Source organism: Anabrus simplex, chromosome 3 (assembly GCF_040414725.1).
Source record: "Anabrus simplex isolate iqAnaSimp1 chromosome 3, ASM4041472v1, whole genome shotgun sequence".
Taxonomy (NCBI): Eukaryota; Metazoa; Arthropoda; class Insecta; order Orthoptera; family Tettigoniidae; genus Anabrus; species Anabrus simplex.
In genome coordinates, this window is record NC_090267.1 from 310,710,441 (window position 1) to 310,732,551 (window position 22,111).

Here is a 22,111-nt window from a genome sequence, read left to right on the forward strand (position 1 = left end):
CATCACTTTCATTTCCTACATAACCGTTGTCTTATACAACCTCTCATGATTAAACAAATCGATTATCGTAACATCACTCTGAGTGTATCCAACCACTCATCTACATGTCAGACTTCACTTGCTTGCCTGTGATAGACTGGACTCTTAAAATAAAACAAAATTTAGGCCAAGTGCCTGATGTTAACATTATCGAATGACAGCGATCTTTGTACATTAAAATTTCTATTGACTTTGCCGCTAACTGCTTTTCATTATAAATTCATATTTGTGGTATCACCACTAGATGGAGGCAGGTACCATCTTCTTTACCACTTATTGCGGCAGTTTTATACAATTGGTTTATTTAAAGATCGCTTCATTCCAAATAAAAATTGTAGTGGATTTTAAATAGAAAGTTTGGTAATTACTTGGATGCCTGGTATGAGCATACCACTACTCTTTCGACTGTGACATAATCGATGACCCACTAAACCTAACATCTAACCTCTTATTTACATCATTACATTTATTTAATGGAGAAACCACTGCTCCGATCAAAACATACAGGAATCAAAACAAAACTAGCCTAGCTACACTTATCTATTTACAACAAATCAAATATAAATAATTCACATGCGCTTGCGTCCTACAAATAACGGTCAAAGGTGCACTCAGAAAGAAAACAATAACAAACTGGATCCCACCATCGCGGCCTACTGGAAATTAACAAGGATAGAAAAACGCAAAACAAACTCGGAGTTACCAGAAAACATACCCCGCTGCGAGTAGCAAAATATTGCGAATTTGACGGCAATCTCAAATTTCAGACGACAAATGTCTGGACATAATATTATCTAACCTTGATGGAAAAATTTACTGTTCTTTCACGTTATCCGTGACTCTACATAAACATTCAAAACACATTGACTCGTCGCTCTGTCCACATTGTACACTGGCTAGCATTATTTGTCGAGCATCTACTCTCCCTGGAACTATTTAACAAATACAGGCTCCTGCCTGTAGTATCATACCCATGTCGTAACAGATTTAACGCACGTGGTTAAATTCTTCATTTCACACTTCTATTTCCTCATTAATTCGCGACGTCATTATAATTCATTATTCCCACAATACAGCCTCGCTCGTACCCGGCGGGCAAAAATATCTGTCGTGCACATTACGACTTCTCATGTAAATTCAAGACATGGTTCAAATATCATATTTCCATCATCAACGTAGATCATCAGGGATATTAATCATCTAGCTCGATCTCTCGATCATTCACTGTTAACACATCACAAAAATCACAGAGCTGACTCATCAATGGCGCTCATTGTTACTATAAAAGGAAGTGACGAGATTGCCTCTCAAAACACAAATGTTGAAACGTGCGCAACCGCAACTACAGGAATAAAATATACTCGCGTCTAACCGAAATCGTCGCAAAAATCCGCGGGATAAATACCAACAAAACCGGTCATCTGAAAGATGCTTCCGCAACATAAAACAAACTGAAATGCGCAAAATAGTGAAAATAAACCTTGAAAACATCGCGGTGGTGTCCATAACATCAAAGCTCCAACAAAAGAAAATATAACTCAAAAAACCAACGATCTAAAATCATGATGAAATAATAATAATAAACTGACATTACACTCGTAGATCAAAAATCAAAAGCTGCCTAACTGTCAAAATGACATACTACAGAAATCAACCATGAAGTCACGCAAACAAACATCTACTTAAACAAAGTGCACAAAAATAAGCCTATCTGAAAATGCAACATAAACATTATTATTATTATTATTATTATTATTACTGTTATTATTATTATTATAGTTATTATTATTATATTTACTGTGAATTATTTACAACCTTACCTAGTACTCTAAACTACACTGATCATCGATTTTGCCACGGTCCTACATATTATTTACATGATTTTATGATGCTCATACCTGTATGGTGGAAGCAGGTCAGTTCACCCACCGGTCCCGGTCATGGTGGAAATTAGAATTCCATCTTCAAGGTGATGTGGTATTCCAGATTTTATTACACACGCAAATTTGACACATTCTTGCCATGCCGTGCCACACGATTATATTAGCACAAAAAACACTCGCATTTTTCTCACTCCAGTGAAAGTTTAGAAGATGCCACTGCAGCCTCCTGCCTGTTGTGTAGATGAAGGTCGCCTCGCTCTTTACCTGCAAACACCTGCTGGCCTTCCGACGATCCCTCAGCTCTGTTTACATTACAGCTTACAGTACGTTAACCCTACTGGGGCATAACTGTTCCCTCAAGGTCTGCTGTTGCGGCCTCCATTGAATAAAGTCAATCACCTTCCCGTTTGTCTTACTAGTTTCTGCCTGTAAACATCTAGCTTGCCAAACAGTTTGTAGAATGGTAGAATCAAGCTAAATACCGTTTATGTTGTGGAGGAAATTATATACTGATCTCACATGTAACACTCCCCACTGGTTAGAAATGTTTTTATGTAAATCTGCTGGAACATGAATTTGTTTCCCTCGACTAGTAATGTGAGTTCATTCAAGTTGAAAGTGTAATTCTTGCCTACACTCCCTGCATTTACAGCAAAAGTCTGTGAAAGTGTTCATTTTCTGAAATGCATATTCTCCCAAGTAAATAATACAAGGCTTCCTAAAAATGCCTACAAGTGTCTAATCGCTTTGGTACCAGCCAAAATAAAGCTGACTAAATGCATTTTGCTGACACACTCTGTCACTCTGTCAAAACGTAAATTCACTAAGAATACTGAAATAACACTAAAGTACTCAAGACAATAACTGAGAGCATTCAAAACAACTGTGAACTGAGAACTTCGAAGACACTGAGAGTTGATTCACACTGAGAATTCTAGAACTGAGAATAACTGGGTAAGACTCAAAACACTGAGAACGACTGAGAATAACTGAGAGTAACTGAGAGTAACTGAGTAACTGAGAATTCGACCCTCTGGTCGCTGGGTTTTATAAAAATTTCTCCCACCACCTGGAAAATAGTTCCGTGGAAGGGATGTGGCGTAATAATCTAGTCCTTGGGAGCGCTTTCTCGTACATCCGTAGGTTATGGTTTTCAAAATTTATACTCAAAACTTCCTAAATTCTGTCCGACTCACATGTGATATTGCGCCGCGGGAAATGATCATAGAATAATCCACACGATGATGCGCGTCACTGGTGTTATTTTCTTCCGGTGGATGGCCTCGTTCAGCCATGATGGCTCCTTATTCTGGGTTCTATTACTCCTCCGTTCGAAGTTGAATTTTATTAATTAGGCACTGATTAATCACAGATTGGCACTGATAATTCGCCAAATATTATAAAGAAGTTAGGACACTGTTTTTCACTACCACATCGGGCTTCAGATCGCGAGATACTGATTATAGATCTCCCGGTATGACAGCTCATTCAAATTTAGAATATTCTGATTGGTTGAGACTTTCGCGCTCTTTCAAAAACGTGGTGCATCCGCTTCCTCCCACGAATTGGCGGTTACTGTCGTTGGTCCTCTATTGTCCTAGCTAAATAGGTCAGGCTTCACCGCGTGCTTTTCTCATGAGAACGAACAGCAAGTGCCCACTCCCCGGCGGTGTCATAAAATTTATTGGATGGGTGGTTTACAATCTGGTCGTGTCTAGAGAAGAGTTTCGTGGATTCTCTCGCCGTCAGGCTGGCGCCAGAAAGTTCCTTTGTGACTGCTAGTTTCACAGCCTCACTGTGGTATCTCACATGTGTAATATTCAATTTTAATTATGACTTAAATTAGGCAAATTCGCTTATGGGTGCAATATATATATATCAATGATATGAGTAAAGAAGTGGAATCAGAGATAAAACTTTTTGCTGATGATGTTTATTTTGTATAGACTAATAAATAAGTTACAAATTGTGAGCAACTGCAAAATGACCTTCATAATGTTGTGAGATGTACAGCAGGCAATGGTATGATGATAAACGGGGTTAAAGTCAGGTTGTGAGTTTCACAAATAGAAAAAGTCCTCTCAGTTTTAATTACTGCATTGATGGGGTGTAAGTTCCTTTTAGTGATCATTGTAAGTACTGAGCCCTTATTGAAGTGCTCATTTAATTGAACATTCATTTATTGAGAGTAAAGTGAATATTTCATTTTATTGAGTCTTGGTAACTTTCAGTGACCAAGGCATTGGTTTCACTATTTTAACAGGAAGCTTGGTGCCAAGGGGCTCTTTGTTCATAAGGTATAATAAGAAATAGGGGTTACTACATGACGCACCCGACCTTCAAGTGCTTGCTTTAGAACAAGGAAATGATGGAAGACAATGGCTCAGCAGACCACATTTCGGAAGCCCGGCACGACGCTAGAATGTCATACGGCATGATTTCGAAGTGAGCGTCGGTGACGTGATGATTTGAACCAGTGAAAATGTAGAATTATTCCAATATTGGATATACATTGATTAAAGTGAGAGACATCCCCTGAATAAGCATAGGACAGCGTCTGTGGAGGCAGATTAATAAAAGTGACCAGCGCGTGGATTAGCGGTCCTTATTTGGCAGGAGTCTTCGAAGTAGCAAAGTTGTGAGAAGAAGTGTGTACTTACGGCGAGTGCGGAGTCAAGTGTTATGTGTGTTGATCGTTTGGCGACTTTCTAACATTTAGCTCAATACGCTCAGATCTTTTTTGCTACTTGCTTTACGTTGCACTGACATAGATAGGTCTTATGGCGACGATGGGATAGGAAAGGGCTAGGACTGGGAAGGAAGTGCCCAAGGCCTTAATTAAGGTAGAGCCCCAGCATTTGCCTGGTGTGAAAATGGGAAACCACGGAAAACCATCTTCAAGGCTGCCGACAGTGACGTTCGAACCCACTATCGCCTGGATGCAAGCTCATAGCTGCGCGCCCCTAACCGCACGGCCAACTCGCCTGGTCGCTCAGACTTCACTTAATTGCTCATGATTTAGGAGCGAGCTAAGAATATTTGTAAGGAAGGGAGCCTGTAAGAACAATGCCGAGACAATAACTTTACCTTTACGCACTAACAATTCTGGGTGGAATTGAACTTTGATAAATTTGCATTTTAGTGTCTTCAATTTTCAGACGGAAAGAACAGTTTCTATGTGAACATTTACATGCATAGTTGTATGCTTATTTAAAGTAGATTTTCTGAAGTCACGAATGCCTGATAGACACCACAGTTTCCAGTTCAGCATTGTGTACTGTTTCCAGATGTAGAGCTGTGACATAATACAGTTGAAGTGCAGAGTGAGCGGGAAATTGACCTAGTTATGGTATTAGATAACTGGAGAGTTGTCGCGTGACTGAATGGAAACTGGTTTTCATGGTCACGGGAAATTACTCCTACTGGTGTAAATAGTAACTGGCGGGTTTGCATTGACCAAGGTGTAATACCGTAAATGAATGGAAAGTTATAGTCAATGTTTGAGCCAGCTGAAACAGGAAGACACAAGGAGAACAAGTTTTCTACACCTGGATGGAGAACCACGCACTGAACAAGTTCCAATTTGAAGGCATTACAGTCAATATGGCTGGCTAGAAGGATTGGGAGCAGGCTGACCAATAGCAGGCGGCCAAATCAACAAAATATGAGTATTAGATTTGCAATGTCACAATGTAGGCCTATTTGTGCGCGTGTTTTAATGTAGCCAAGTGGATGGGTTAGTTTCTTTTATTATCTAATTCCAGTAGGTTTAGCTGTTGGTTGGATGGACTACATCCTATTTCAGTAAATGTAAGGAAGCTTGTATATTTTAATATAAATAACTGTAAAGTACATGTGGACCGATTGCATGAGGTCACAGCTTGCCTTTTCTTTTATTGAGATGTTATAGCTGAGTGGTTAACGCCATTCCTTTACAAGTCAATTTCTTGCTTTTAGCCTGGTTTATTATTGATTTGTTTTCCTTTGATGTTTGAGATGCAGTGAACGTCAGGGTGCTTAAATGTAAATGTAAAAAGGATTTAAATTAAAGTCAGGAAAGACTAGATTCATTAGATAATGGGATTTTAAAGTTTACGGGAACAAGCCGTCACGTTTTCTCTGATTTATCGCATGAAGTGTGGATAAGAATGTGTGGGACAGTAGAGCTTGGATCCATGATGTTTTTAACGTCATATTCATGATTACTTGAATGTAAATATCGGTGTGAATTTGTGATTGGTTCACAATTTCCTCGATCGCAGTTTCGTATCGCAAGTTCCAAATATTAGAATCATTTTTTAAATCTTGCTGTTATTATGATGATGATTTTCTTGAGTTGAATGGGTAAGATATTTCAGTAATTTCCAGATTTTTAGACATGATCTATATCTATGTGGTAATTTCTCAGTTTCTAGTTATTGTATTAGTACAGAGTTGGCTATTTTATTTCAGGTTTAACTTTACGAGCGCAAGTGCTCTGGTATGTGACCAGCAGTATTTTAGAGCGAAAATGAGTTGATGTCATTTATATTTGTATCAGTTTTGGCAACTTTAGGACATGTGATATTTTGGATGTGATGAGTAAGTAAGGGGACGCGTTTCTCATTTTGAAAGACCTGCGTTTTCGTGTTTGAGTTACTTGCCTCGAGGAGACTTGTGAGCAGCGTGTGTTAAGGGTTGGACCCAGGATGTTTTTGGTATTTGCTGCAAATTTTGGGAGACTGAATCTCCACTTCAGAGTCATTCTGCCGTGTGGTAGGCGAGGATGATGTGTGTTTCTACCGAGGAGAGTTTTATTATAGCAGCCTATTTTAGTTGATTTTATTGGTGTTTGTCCATGTCACTATGGTTGATGCTGTAGATGAGACTTTTATATCACAATACTTAGTTTTGACTTGTCTTTTATGATATGACCGCACTGAGGATTATTTGTGTCTTGTAATCTTTTTCAGAGACCAACATTGAGTTATGTTTTGAAGGTATAAGCCTACTCTGTTATTTTCTTGAATTTTGTGTCATGTAATTTATTTCAGGAAACCACGTTGATTGCATGACATTGTAATCTACCAGATGATTAGTTTTGTGTCATGTAATCTATTTCAGGAACTTACGTTGAATAGGAAGTGATTGCTCAAATTGTAAATTTTATCTCATTAATATTTTCCATCGAGACTGTGTGTGAGTGAAAGTTACATAAATGCGGCATGCTTTTTCTTGGCGATGCCTGGAAAATATGACAACACATTTTTTTGTTCTTTGATATGTGTATATTGTGCCATTTATGTGATTTTTATTGGTGAATGGTTCTGATCCACAGTTTCTTTGTGTGTGTTCATGGGTATACTGATGATCGAGGTGTATATATAGGTGGGATATTCTACCACTCAGCGTATGTTTTATTACGTGCAGTTAGATTAGTTATTTTCACTGCAAAGCGTTTTAAAACACGTATTTTTCTTTAAGGTTAGGGACCCCACTGCAATGTAAAGTATGTAGGAATGGGGAAGTACTCATCTAAAGTGGAAAGAATTAACAAACCACCCAGAAGCATGGTGCAAGCACGCTGGCCACAGTGTTAAAGTGCAAAAGTTTAGGAATTTTCTTGCTAAATATGAAGTATGTGTGTCAGCATACACTACCCTTTTTAAACTGTAATATTAATTTTTAATTCTCAAAATGAACTCTATAATCATTGAGAAAGATCTGACTCATATATTTCTTTTTTGTCACATTCGATGATTTTTGCTATATATTTCGTATTTTCTTGTATATGTATTTTAATAAACATACTTTCCTCTAAACTGACGTCATGCCTCACCATCTATAATTTAAACTGACGTCATGCCTCACCATCTATAATTTATAACTATTAGTTGACCTCGTCTTATTCATATTAGATATGTTCCCCATCAAATCCAGGGTGTAATTTTAAGTTTTCATAGTCGGAACTGAGCACGCCTGGAAACGGCAGACTAGTCTGGGGCAGATTACCTTGATGGTAAAAAACGGGGACAGTACCTAGGTGTTAATATAAGGAAAGATCTTCAGTGGAGTAATCACATAAATATGATTGCATATAAAGGGTACAGATCTCTGCACTTGGTTATCAAGTTATTGAGGGGCTGTAGTAAGGATGTAAAGGAGAGGGCATATAAGTCTCTGGCAAGACCCCCAACTAGAGTATGGTTCCAGTCTATGGCATCCTTCCCAGGATTAATTGATTCGAGAACTGGAAAAAATCCAAAGAAATGCAGCTCGATTTGTTCCGGGTGATTTCCGACAAAAGAGTAGCATTACAAAAATGTTGCAAAGTTTGGGCTGGAAAGACTTGGGAGAAAAGAGACAAGCTGCTCAACAAGTGGTATGTTTCGAGCTGTCAGTGGAGAGATGGCGTGGAATGACATTGATAGATGAATAAGTTTGAGTGGTGTCTTTAAGAGTGGGAATGATCACAATATGAAAATAACGTTAGAATTTAAGAGGACAAATTGGGGCAAATATTCATTTTTAGGAAGGGGAGTTAGGGATTGGATTAACTTACCAAGGGAGATGTTCAATAAATTTCCAATTTCTTTGCAATCATTCAAGAAAAGGCTAGGAAAACAATAGATAGGGAATCTGCCACTTAGGCAACTGCCCTGAGTGCAGATCAGGATTGATTGGTTGGTTGGTTGGTTGGTTGGTTGGTTGGTTGGTTGGTTGGTTGGTTGGTTGGTTGGTTGGTTGGTTGGTTGGTTGGTTGGTTGGTTGGTTGGTTGGTTGGTTGGTTGGTTGGTTGGTTGGTTGGTTGGTTGGTTGGTTGGTTGGTTGGTTGGTTGGTTGGTTGGTTGGTTGGTTGGTTGGTTGGTTGGTTGGTTGGTTGGTTGGTTGGTTGGTTGGTTGGTTGGTTGGTTGGTTGGTTGGTTGGTTGGTTGGTTGGTTGGTTGGTTGGTTGGTTGGTTGGTTGGTTGGTTGGTTGGTTGGTTGGTTGGTTGGTTGGTTGGTTGGTTGGTTGGTTGGTTGGTTGGTTGGTTGGTTGGTTGGTTGGTTGGTTGGTTGGTTGGTTGGTTGGTTGGTTGGTTGGTTGGTTGGTTGGTTGGTTGGTTGGTTGGTTGGTTGGTTGGTTGGTTGGTTGGTTGGTTGGTTGGTTGGTTGGTTGGTTGGTTGGTTGGTTGGTTGGTTGGTTGGTTGGTTGGTTGGTTGGTTGGTTGGTTGGTTGGTTGGTTGGTTGGTTGGTTGGTTGGTTGGTTGGTTGGTTGGTTGGTTGGTTGGTTGGTTGGTTGGTTGGTTGGTTGGTTGGTTGGTTGGTTGGTTGGTTGGTTGGTTGGTTGGTTGGTTGGTTGGTTGGTTGGTTGGTTGGTTGGTTGGTTGGTTGGTTGGTTGGTTGGTTGGTTGGTTGGTTGGTTGGTTGGTTGGTTGGTTGGTTGGTTGGTTGGTTGGTTGGTTGGTTGGTTGGTTGGTTGGTTGGTTGGTTGGTTGGTTGGTTGGTTGGTTGGTTGGTTGGTTGGTTGGTTGGTTGGTTGGTTGGTTGGTTGGTTGGTTGGTTGGTTGGTTGGTTGGTTGGTTGGTTGGTTGGTTGGTTGGTTGGTTGGTTGGTTGGTTGGTTGGTTGGTTGGTTGGTTGGTTGGTTGGTTGGTTGGTTGGTTGGTTGGTTGGTTGGTTGGTTGGTTGGTTGGTTGGTTGGTTGGTTGGTTGGTTGGTTGGTTGGTTGGTTGGTTGGTTGGTTGGTTGGTTGGTTGGTTGGTTGGTTGGTTGGTTGGTTGGTTGGTTGGTTGGTTGGTTGGTTGGTTGGTTGGTTGGTTGGTTGGTTGGTTGGTTGGTTGGTTGGTTGGTTGGTTGGTTGGTTGGTTGGTTGGTTGGTTGGTTGGTTGGTTGGTTGGTTGGTTGGTTGGTTGGTTGGTTGGTTGGTTGGTTGGTTGGTTGGTTGGTTGGTTGGTTGGTTGGTTGGTTGGTTGGTTGGTTGGTTGGTTGGTTGGTTGGTTGGTTGGTTGGTTGGTTGGTTGGTTGGTTGGTTGGTTGGTTGGTTGGTTGGTTGGTTGGTTGGTTGGTTGGTTGGTTGGTTGGTTGGTTGGTTGGTTGGTTGGTTGGTTGGTTGGTTGGTTGGTTGGTTGGTTGGTTGGTTGGTTGGTTGGTTGGTTGGTTGGTTGGTTGGTTGGTTGGTTGGTTGGTTGGTTGGTTGGTTGGTTGGTTGGTTGGTTGGTTGGTTGGTTGGTTGGTTGGTTGGTTGGTTGGTTGGTTGGTTGGTTGGTTGGTTGGTTGGTTGGTTGGTTGGTTGGTTGGTTGGTTGGTTGGTTGGTTGGTTGGTTGGTTGGTTGGTTGGTTGGTTGGTTGGTTGGTTGGTTGGTTGGTTGGTTGGTTGGTTGGTTGGTTGGTTGGTTGGTTGGTTGGTTGGTTGGTTGGTTGGTTGGTTGGTTGGTTGGTTGGTTGGTTGGTTGGTTGGTTGGTTGGTTGGTTGGTTGGTTGGTTGGTTGGTTGGTTGGTTGGTTGGTTGGTTGGTTGGTTGGTTGGTTGGTTGGTTGGTTGGTTGGTTGGTTGGTTGGTTGGTTGGTTGGTTGGTTGGTTGGTTGGTTGGTTGGTTGGTTGGTTGGTTGGTTGGTTGGTTGGTTGGTTGGTTGGTTGGTTGGTTGGTTGGTTGGTTGGTTGGTTGGTTGGTTGGTTGGTTGGTTGGTTGGTTGGTTGGTTGGTTGGTTGGTTGGTTGGTTGGTTGGTTGGTTGGTTGGTTGGTTGGTTGGTTGGTTGGTTGGTTGGTTGAACTTACCCCTAATCCTGCAGTCTCCTTGTATGGCTAACATCTTTTCACTTGGTACTCAGTCATATGCCTTTTCTAGATCTATGAAACAAACATAATATTGTCTATTCCTCTCATCACAATTTTCAGTTACTTGACGCTGACTGCAAATCTGGTTCTGACAGCCCCTCCATGGTCTGAAACCACACTGGTTTTCATCCAACTTACTCTCTACTGTTGAGTGCACCTTCCTTTCTAAATGCCTGTGAACACCTAGGTTGGTATAGTGAATGAAATGCCTGCATAGTTGTTAAAATCCTTTCTGCTCAACCCAAAAATCAGACCAGCCACTTTAAATTGTACTAAGCTCATATTTATATAAGAAGTAGGGTATACTTGGCTTATAGGATTTCTCCGTACTCTATGTTTACTATGATGTAAATGAAATATTTTGTGTTCTTTTGTTTTGCTTTTGTCATCAGGAATATCATACTAATTTTATAAACTGAATAATATTGATCTTTGCCTAGTAACTGTTCTGACTTTCAACCCTGTTTGAACAACTTTTCATACCTACTTTAAACCTTCATTTTTGTATTCACAGATGAGATCATTGTCAACAGCGGCAATAAAAATGTAGTACTTCACAAATTAGACCTTTCCTCTCTAAATTCAGTACGAGAATTTGCTCAAACAATTATTAATACTGAAAGTCATCTAGAAGTCCTGATAAACAATGCTGGTTGTGGTGGGCTCCCCTATAAGAAGACTGCAGATGGTTTAGATTTAGTGATGCAAACAAATTACTTTGGTCCATTCCTTCTAACTGTACTGCTACTTGGTAAGTAATCCATTATATATTTACTAATCATAATGTATCTAGTGTTAAAATTTCTTGCTTAACCATATTTTCAAAATTGTAGTACTTTGGAATGTATATGCTGTATGTATATTAATATATTTTGATTGAATCTTACTAGGCATGCTGTACTAATGAATAACATTAGTTTGAGTACTTGAGCTGGAAGTGTCAATACAGAAACAGGTTCCAAGGAGGACATTCCTGGGATTGTTAACGAACACGGGGAGTGAATACGCGAGGACATACAGAAGGCAGAAGTATTCAGTCAGCAATATGTAAAGGCATTTGGATATAAAGATAATGTCCTGACAGAGAAGCCTAATAATAATAATGGCAAAATACTGAAATTTACGCTGATGATGATGATGATGCTTGGTGTTTAAAGGGGCCTAACATCGAAGGTCATCGGCCCAATGAAATTTACCTGTGATAATAAAGAGATATTTAAAAAGATACAAAAGTTGAAAGCTAGAAAGGCAGCTGGGATTGATAAGATTTCTGGTGATATATTTAAGGCTACGGGTTGGGATATAGTGCCATATCTGAAATACATATTTGATTCCTGTTTGCTATACCACGTGAATGGAGAGTTGCATTAGTAACCCCAGTGTACAAGCGAAAGGGTGACAAACATAAAGCGGAAAATTACAGGCCAGTTGCTTGACGTGTAGCTTTGGGAAAGCACTCTTTCTGATTACATCAGACACGTTACCGAAATTACTACCGGTAACTGGTTTGATAGGAGACAGTTCGGGTTTAGGAAAGGTTATTCCAGTGAGGCTCAACTTGTAGGATTCCAGCAATATATAGCAGATATTTTAGATTCAGGATGTCAAATGGATTGTATCGCTATTGACCTATCCAAGGCTTTTGATAGGGTAGATCATGGGAGATTACTGACTAAAATGAGGGTATTGGACTAGGCAAAAAAAATGGTTGAATGGGTGGCTACATTTCTAGAAAATAGAACTCCGAGAATTAGAGTAGGTGAACGGTATCTGATCCTGTAATGATTAAGAGGGGGGTCCCGCAGGGCAGTATTATTGGACCTATATGTTTTCTTGTAGACAGTGTGATTCAGCAGCCCCTTCGAATATGGTTTGCTGGAGCCCAACTAACGTGCACATGGTTATAAGGGCGCTATTCCCCTGCAGGAGTACTGTATGGCACTAATGTTCAGTGAGCACATTTTGCACACGATTCTGAAAACTAGTGAAATGTTATATCATCCATTTGCAAAACATGACGTCCTTTCACCACGTAACTATGTTAATGTGTCGTGCATCGTGACCGGGTGTAACGAAGAGGGGAGTCAATGCAAAAAAACTAGGTAACAGTGCAGTAATTAATTAAACACCGAACTGGATAGCATATGTACTGCTCTTGTTGTACTACCAGCATGTTTCTAGCAGTGTAGCGTAGCAGATGTGATTAGGGCGTGATTGCCTAGCAATCGACGGAATTTGCCAGTGGCGGTTCGAATCCTGCATCGTTCAAATATTTTTGCATCGGTATGATGTTTGAATATGTAAACACTGGCCCACGTTTGCCACATTCAAACAATACAAAGACGCTGTTATTCATCTTGTGCCCTGCACGTACTCCGCTGGTTAGGGCCTGAATGTACTGTAATCTCTGCTGTCATTTGGCATGTTTTCCACAGAGAAATACGTTGATATGCTCCTCATTTATGGGGAAGCAAGACAAAAACGTATGCGAGGCACTATGTCTGTACCAGGAACAGTATCCCGACAGGCAACACCCGGCTGCTACGACATTCCGCCATGTTGAAAGACGCCTGAGGACATCAGGCATGATTTCCAACCAACTACCAGTCCACGATAGGCCCATTACATCGGGTGAAACAGAAGAGGCCGTTCTGGAGGCAGCTCGTAATAATCCACACAAGGGCGATTGCACGACAGGTGAACACCAGCCAGCCGTCCATCTGGCGAATACTGTATGAACATAATTTTCACTCATACCATCTTGAGCTACACCAAGAGCTCCATGGGTGGGATTTCGAAGCTCGAATGGAGTTTGTCAGTGGCTATCAGGCAGGCTGGACAATAATGCAGCATTTGTATTGCATATCTTGTTCTCGGACGAATCGCGCTTCCACAATAATGGGAACATCAATAGCCACAACATGCACTATTGGAGTCCGGACAATCCTCACTGGCTGCGACAGGCGGCCCATCAAGTACGATGGGGAGTGAGTGTTTGGTGTGGAATCTTGGGGGATCGCCTGCTTGGACCTTATTTCTTTGAGGGCCATTGGATGGGCCCACGCTACCTGCACTTTCTGCGTCAGGAACTCTCACTGCTGCTGGAGGATGTGCCCTTGCACGATCATTTGACGATGTGGTTGCAACAGGTTGGAGCTCTACCAAATTCGACTTTGCCCGCTCGTACTATCCGAATTAGGAACTGCCAGGGAAATTGGTAGGACAAGGAGGCCCTGTTTCTTGGCCCACCAGATCGCCGGATTTAACGCTGTTAGACTTCTTCTCATGGGGACATTTGAAGAACGTTGTTTACACTCAAGTACCAGAAAAACCCAACCAGCTTCAGCAACTCATCACAGATGCCTGCCGAGCAATTACACCTGGAATGCTTCAGCGCACAAGACGATCTCTTGGACACCGGGCCTGAATGTTCATAAACCAAAACGGTCATCACATCGAGCATTTGATGCGATAAAACATTGTCAGGGCAGTTGTGTTCCTATTATTTCCAGTCTGTCTGTGTCCAGTCTGCTAACTAATCGGCCCTTCTTAGGGCCACAAACACATTCATTCATACACAATTTGCATGAAAGCAGGTACTGAAATTACATTGCGTTCGGTACGTATTAAACAAATTTTTCAAAAATTTGTAATCTTCGCCCTGGGCTCAAACCTCCCACCTGACATTCAAGCCCGCAACGCCACGCTTTTACCAACTACACTTCAGCTCCATACGGCACACTGGGCAGCTTATAGCATTTATTAGGTTTACTGCTGTCACAATATAAATTTAGTGTTTCGCTGACATGTCGCGTTCATATGATTTAGAAGGCACAAATATGTCTTTCATTGTTTAATACGAGTATAACATTATAGCGTCCTATCATCGTGAGGCGGTAAATACCAAGATATCCGGTTGTGTTGTCTGAGCATACCGGCAGGGCAGTTGTTTTCAGGGCGGAATGAATATTGTGGGTTGCATAAAACTACATTGGAAAGGGCAGCTGAATCACGCTGTAGATAATATGAGTAAAGTCGGGAATTTCAGATAAGGATATTTGCGGATGATGTTATACTGTATAGAATAGTAAATGAGTTGCAGGATTGTGAGCGACTGCAGGGGGACTTAAACAATGTAGTGAGATGGACAGCAGACAATGGTATGAATGTAAATGGCATAAAAAGTCAATTTTTAAGTTTCACTAAGAGTAGAAATCCTCTTAGTGTTAATTATTGTGTTGATGGGGTGATAGTATCTCATGGGGAACAGTGTAAGTACCTAGGTGTTAATATAACGAGTGATCTTCATTGGGGTAATCATATTAACAAAGTAGTTAAGAAAGGTTATTGATCTCTTCACAAGATTATGAGGGTATTTAGGGGTTGCAGTAAGGATGTAAAGGAGAGGGCGTATAAGTCTCTGGTAAGACCGCAGTTAGAGTATGGCTCCAGTGTATGGGACTACTTGATGCGAGAAAGACTGGAAAAAATTCAAAGGAAAGCAGCACGATAATTTCTGGGTGATTTCCGACAAAGGAGTAGTGTTACTAAAATGTTGCAAACTTTGGGCTGTGAAGTTTTGGCAGTAAGGAGGTGAGTTGCTTGACTGTGTGGTATGTTTCAAGCTGTCAGTGATGAGTTGGCGTGGAATGACATAAGTAGAAGGATAATTTGGAGTGGAGCTTTCAAAAGTAGGAAAGATCATAATACGAAGATAAAGTTGGAGTTCAAGAGGGCAGATTGGAGCAAATATTCATTTATAGGATGAGGAGTAGGGGAATGAAATAAATTATCAAGGACAAATATTCGATGAATTTCCAAATTTGTTGAAAATATCTAACAAGGGAACGTCGGCAATAGTTAAGTCACAAAGTTTGCACAAGGAGTAATTTTAATACCACCTGTTCAATAAAATTTATTCCACTATTGTGTGGTCAAATATACATAGAAATTACCAGAATTTTAAAGGTACATATTTCGCCCACTTTTTATTGGGCATCATCAGCCTTGATCAATCTTAAAACACACATTGGTCTGAGGAATCTTAAAAAACTACTTAAAACGTATTGATGAACACTTAATGGTATTGATATTGTGGTTGCATTATAATTACAGCACAAAAAATATTGAATAAAATAAGTACACATACTAAAATCACTTTGAAAAATTAAAATGTTCGTCTAAAAGTAATTGTGTCACATTGTATTTTAAAAAATAATCCATGTCTGACACTAAAATGGATCTTTTTGATAAAAAGCTTGAACAATATATATCACGCCTGGGGAAGAGATTATTAAAACCAAGGCTTCGCAGGATGAGAATAGTACAATTAAAAGATACAGTATTTGATGAAGTTGAAGTCTAATATTTAAAATTAGGATGAAAAGACGTAGTCGAATTGGAGGCGGTATAGATTAAGACATCTTGGAATTTGGGGTAAAAATCGTAGTATGCTGAGAAGTTCTAGTAAAAATTGAAGCATTTGTAAAAAACACTGCTAAAATGATTCAATGAAAGAGGGAAGGTCTAAATGACAATTTTTGTGTAACCAGAAAATGCCTCATGTAGACGTGGATGTCCGTAGTAAACAATGTTGTCATTTCTTTCTCCAGATGTAATGTATGTCGTAATGTATCTGCAGCGTTAGTCTGTTTGAAGTTCCTACATCTAGTGTTGTATCGATACATACGTCACATCTGGAGAATGAAATGGCAACATTGTTTACTACGGACATCCACGACTACATGAGGCATTTTCTGGTTACACAAAATTGTCATTTAGACCTACCCTCTTTTATTGAATAATTTTAGCAACGTTTTTGACAAATGCTTCAATGTTTACTAGCGCTCCTCAGCATACTACGATTTTTATCCAACATTCCAAGATGTCTTAATCTATACCGCCTCCAATTCGACTATGTCTTTTCATCCTAATTTTAAATATTAGACTTGAACTTCATCAAATACTGTATCTTTTAATTGTACTATTCTTATCCTGTGAAGCCTTGGTTTTGATAATCTCTTCCCCAGGCATGATATATATTCTTCAAACTTTTTATCAAAAAGATCCGTTTCAGCAACAGACATGGATTATTTTTTTTAAATACAATGTGACACAATTACTTTTAGGCGAACGTTTTAATTTTTCAAAGTGATGTTAGTATGTGTACTTATTTTATTCAAAATTTTTTGTGCTGTAATTATTATGCAACCACAATATCAATACCATTAAGTGTTCATCAAACGTTTTATGTAATTTGTTAAGATTCCTCAGACCAGTGTGTGTTTTAAGATTGAACGAGGCTGATATTGTCCAATAAAAAGTGGGTGAAACATGTACCTAAAAAATCTGGTAATTTCTATGTGTATTTGACCACACAATAGTGGAATAAATTGTATTGAATAGGTGGTATTAAAATTACTCCTTGTACAAACTTTGTGATTAGCTATTTTCAATACAGAATAATGACGAGAATAATGGTTTGTAATAGTTAAGTCTCCAATCGCGATGAAACTTGGAAAACAGATTGAGGTACACGTAAAAAAATAGATGTCAGCATCAATTTTGGATGCCGACATTCATTAGGGCGTTAACTAAGAAGACTAAAAGTTGCTACATTTTAAGTTCCGCACGAACAACGATGATTACCTGCTGGCCAATGCTAAGCCGGCACACTGCCTGCCTAGCGCCACACCTCTGCACCTCCTCCCCTTCCCCTTCCTCCTGGTTCACTGCCAAACGTTTCCCTTCTCACCGTGCCTGCCCGTCTGCTTAGCTGTTGAATGGGACCGGCACTATACTTTGCTTCATTTCGTACTATATTTATTGAATTTTTAAAAATCAGTCAGTCACTACTGATCTGCATTTAGGGCAGTCGCCCAGGTGGCAGATTGCCTATCTGTTTATTTCCTAGCCTTTTCTTAAATGATTGAAAAGAAATTGGAAATTTACCGAGCTTTTCCCTTGGTAAGATATTCCAATCCCTAACTCCCCTTCCTGTAAACGAATATTTGCCCCAATTTGTCCTCTTGAATTCCAACTTTATATTCATATTGTGATCTTTCCTTCTTTTAAAGACACCACTCAAACTTATTCGTCTACTGATGTCATTCCATGCCATTTCTCCACTGACAGCTCGGAACATACCACTTACACGTTATAATTCTCATGTTAGGTCTGTATTGAAATGTACGTAAATACAAAATATGTTACAAGTGTTATTTTTAATATCCACCTATTCAATACAAAAATGTCTAGTAAATTAAGAATTAAATCTTATCATAAAAAGTTACAAGGGACATGTTTCGGCCCATTTTAAGGGCATTATCAGCCTCAAACTTAAACCTGAAAGGTGAATAATCAGGATCCGGTTTGTTCTTACAAATCGTAAAAAGAGGATATCAGTGCAGGTGTTGTCTAACATAAAATTATTATAATGCCCTTGGTTAAAATCGTAGTATCATACTGCATGTCACAAGTTCACAAAATTACACTCTCCAGAGCACTGAGTCAATGCGCCCAAAACCTGTTGAGGGTAGAGAAATAAACAGCTCAATCTTTATAATGGAGTAGAAATGTGTTTCCTTGCTTACACTTTCCGCACACTGAGTAATTGCGCCCAAAACCTGTTAAGGTAGAGCAATAAACAGCTCAATCTTTATAATGAAGTAGAAATGTGTTTCCTTGGATAGGTACTCCTATTGGAGGATAAGAAAAAGTAAAGCTGATAGACTGTTAATTTTGTATGTTAAGATGAGACAGCAGTCTTCTTTAAGTAGCTGTTCAGCTGTCTATAGTCGTATTTAACTGGCATGAAGGAGTGAAAGTCGAATGTGTTAGGATAAGATAACAGTCTTCTTTAAGTCTTCCTGCTCAGCTGTTTCAGTGTGTGTTGTGTTGCAGAGACTTCCTTAGTCATGAAGGAGTTATTCAACACAGTGTTATTGTCTCTTCGTAGCTCACCCTACTTTAGCTAGCTCGAAGTGATGTTGGAGAAATATAAACGTCGCAATTTTAACACTAAGTCTGCGAACTCCTTCCACTCCGGTAGTTAGGAAAGTGAGTCAATCCTCCATGTCATAAATTACTGCCAATGGAACATGAAGGATTATACCTTTACTACGAGTAAACTGCTAATGTGCCAATTTTCAATTCTGATTTGGCTCACATTATGCTCATAGCAAACCAGAAGCAACTTTCCATTACATTAATGAAATCATTAACGTGTCCCAACAAAACAACACGAATGTCAAGGATGAATTTTTCATCGAAGGTCCCATGCGCATTGGAAAAAACATATATATTTATACCGATGCTTAATACACAAGTGTTTCAATTTAGGGCTTCATGTTATATTAGTAGCATGGACAGGAATAGCCACCAGAAACCATTTTTTCCCAATGGTCAGTCAGCGCATTGTACATTGAAAATGGGCTGAGAGCTATAATCCCTCGAGATGATTTAAATCCATCGGATAAAACACTCCCATTTTCTTTTAAGTAGCACAAACTTCCAATTCACTTGGCATTTTGTATCATGATCAATAAAGCTCAAGTGGAAATATTGGAACGTGCAGGTTTCAATTTACCTCAGCCAGTTTTCAGCCAAGGCATATGTTGCAATGCCAAGAGTGCAAAATTTTGACGTCATTAAAGTTGCAATATGGACAAAAAGTAATTGTGCAAAGAATGTCTTATACATGGAAAATCTTCACTAAATATTTACTCCATTGAACATCATGTTTTGTCGGGTTTCGGTTAGTATTAATTCAGGTTATGGTTTCCTTTCTAGAAACATGCTGCCAAAGCGTGATGTTTGGTAAAGATAATTTATGCACTTTTAAAACAATGGAATTGCCTTCTCATTCATCCATTATTCTCTTACAGGTCTTCTGAAAAAATCTGCTCCTAGTAGAATTGTGGTTGTTTCATCAGTACTGCACTACTTCTCTACATTAAGAGTAGAGAACATAAACGACAAAAAGCCATTCCATTATGTGATGGCTTACAATGACAGTAAAATGGCCAACATTCTAATGGCCAATGAACTTGCAAGGAAATTAAAAGGAACGGGTGAGTTAAATTTCTGAACATTCGGCCATTAAAAATGAAATTGTCGATAATTTACTTTTGAAAAATTCTAAATTATTTTGATGCATGCTTATAAAGGCCTTGTTCTCAGAGGGGAAGTTTATATCATTTAGTCAGTAACTATTTGCATCTTCCAGAAGATGATGGAATGACTATCAATCCACGTCGAAATACCTACAGTGCTCTATCAGCCATGCTAGATGCTGACTACACTTTTGAGACTTAGAAACAGCTTTGAGGAAAGCTTCTTCAAGTCATCATTATCCCAAAACAATTGCTGGCAGATTGCAATGGACAATGCCTAGCAGATTCATAGCAATTTTTTTGTCTTTGTCCTGCCACCAATTCAACATCAAATAACTGAGAATGATACAGTTGTGTGCCTACCATCCAAGTGGAGATTTACTGCACATATCTGGATAGTGGAGTTTTGGGTTTGAATCCTGATGGTCACATTTTCATGTCTTTCAGTTTAGACTCCATCCTCTTTAAGGAAATCTAGTCCTAAGTCTATTTCTAAAGCCTTTTTAAATTCAAAATACCCCCTCTGGGTGGAGGACGTAGATGAAGAATACACCCATGGTATCTCCTGCCTGTTGTAAGAGGCAACTAAAAGGGGCAACCAGGGATGAGGGAATTGGAACTATGAGATTACTTGTGATTAGTATAATTATGTGAGGTACACCATGGATTGACATCACTTGCGATTAGTACCATTTTGTGAGGAACACCATGAGTTTGAGCGTTCCTGTGATTAGTACCATCGTGTGCATTCCACCGAGGTGGGGGGTGGGTGTGCAGCATCACGGACTGGTGTCCATACAGGAGGAGCTGACGTGCGCCGTGCTGAATTGTGTTGCTTCCCCTGTATTCAGAACAGGTCTGCATTACCTGCATGTGTGACATACCATGGGTCTACATTACCTGTTATTGGTATCACCATGCGAAGAACACCATTAGTCTATGTTACCTATGATTAGTACCACTATAGTAGGAACACCAGGGTTCTGTTTTACCAGTGATTAGCACAATTATGAGGGGCAGTGACCTGAATTTTGGACCCTTTTGGACAACAAGCATCATCATTACTATATGAGGAGCACCATGGGTCTGCATTGCCTGTGATTGGTACCACTATGTGACAAATACCATGAGTATACATGGCCTGTGATAAGTTCCACAATATGAGAAACACCACGGGAATACCAGCGCCCATGATTAGTTCCACTAAGTGAGGAACACCATGGGACTGCATTGCTTGCGAGGAAGACCATGGGTCTGCATTACCTGTGAGTGGTGCCATTACGTGTGACATACCATGGGTCTACATTACCTGTGAATAGTACCACCATGCAAGGAACAACATGAATCTACGTTATCTATGATTAGTATCACTGTAGGAGGAACACCATGGTTCTGCTTTACCAGTGATTAGTACAGTTTTCAGGGGCCAGTGACCTGGATTCTGACCCCTTAGAACAACAAGCATCATCTCAGAATATGAGGCATTGTGAATTTGATCCACTAATTGTTTTGCATTCATGGTCATTTTTCATCATAATTTTTTTAGATTTTACTCTGTGGATAATTTTGAGGTTTTTAATTGTCGAGTCATTTCATTGCATCTTATACCATTAGGGGCCGATGACCTAGCTGTTAGACCCCTTTCAACAACGAACATCATCAAATTCAAAATGATTTGTTCATTCAATCAGTGCATGCGTCACTGTTAGTAGAAGGGCAAAGTGTGTTCTAAAACAACGGGTGCTGTGTCACAGCATTTTCCCACGCTTTTTATGGGAGCTACGTTTCTGAATTTTATCGTCTTACCTTTTCATATAAAATTAACAACTTCTACTTTGGATTTAAATTTAATTACCACTAAGAGTAACTTTTATCCTAAATATTAAACTATTATAAGCTCCTTATGCCGTCTCCAGAATAAGGCACCATACTTACCAGAATTCATTTCGGCGCAGCAGTTTACGTGTTCTTTTCGAACTTTTAACTAACTACTTGTTACCATATTTTTAAAAGCAAGATATTCGTTGAGATCTACAATAAGGATTGATTGTGGGACTTTATCATAGGAGTGCTTATAACTACTATATTCTGCTTGCTAGTCATTTTATACACATTTGTACCTAAAACAGTACCCTCTTGTTTATGTTCTTTGGACGTATAGGAGTGGTCGGGATCCTGATCTTTCTTTCAGGTGTGAGATTTTTACGATGATGATGCCCTCATTATGGGTGAAACATGTCCCTATATCTAATATGTTAAGAACTATTTCTTAAATTTAA

General features: G+C 39.6%; 2 protein-coding genes across 2 annotated transcripts in view; one reads left to right on the top strand and one right to left on the bottom strand.

Moving 5' to 3' along the window:
• LOC136867262 (retinol dehydrogenase 11) overlaps window positions 1–22,111 on the top strand; it is a 133,726-nt gene that overhangs the window by 61,831 nt on the left and 49,784 nt on the right. The window contains exons 3-4 of the mRNA XM_067144405.2: window positions 11,234–11,470; window positions 19,605–19,790. Coding sequence (XP_067000506.2) covers window positions 11,234–11,470; window positions 19,605–19,790 — 423 coding nt within the window. The remainder of the gene's footprint in view (window positions 1–11,233; window positions 11,471–19,604; window positions 19,791–22,111) is intronic.
• Window positions 9,262–10,239, bottom strand: LOC137499025 (cell surface glycoprotein 1-like; the record flags this gene model as incomplete). Its single annotated transcript, XM_068227061.1, has 1 exon — window positions 9,262–10,239. A coding segment is annotated over one exon (978 nt), but the record flags the coding sequence as incomplete, so codon positions are not given.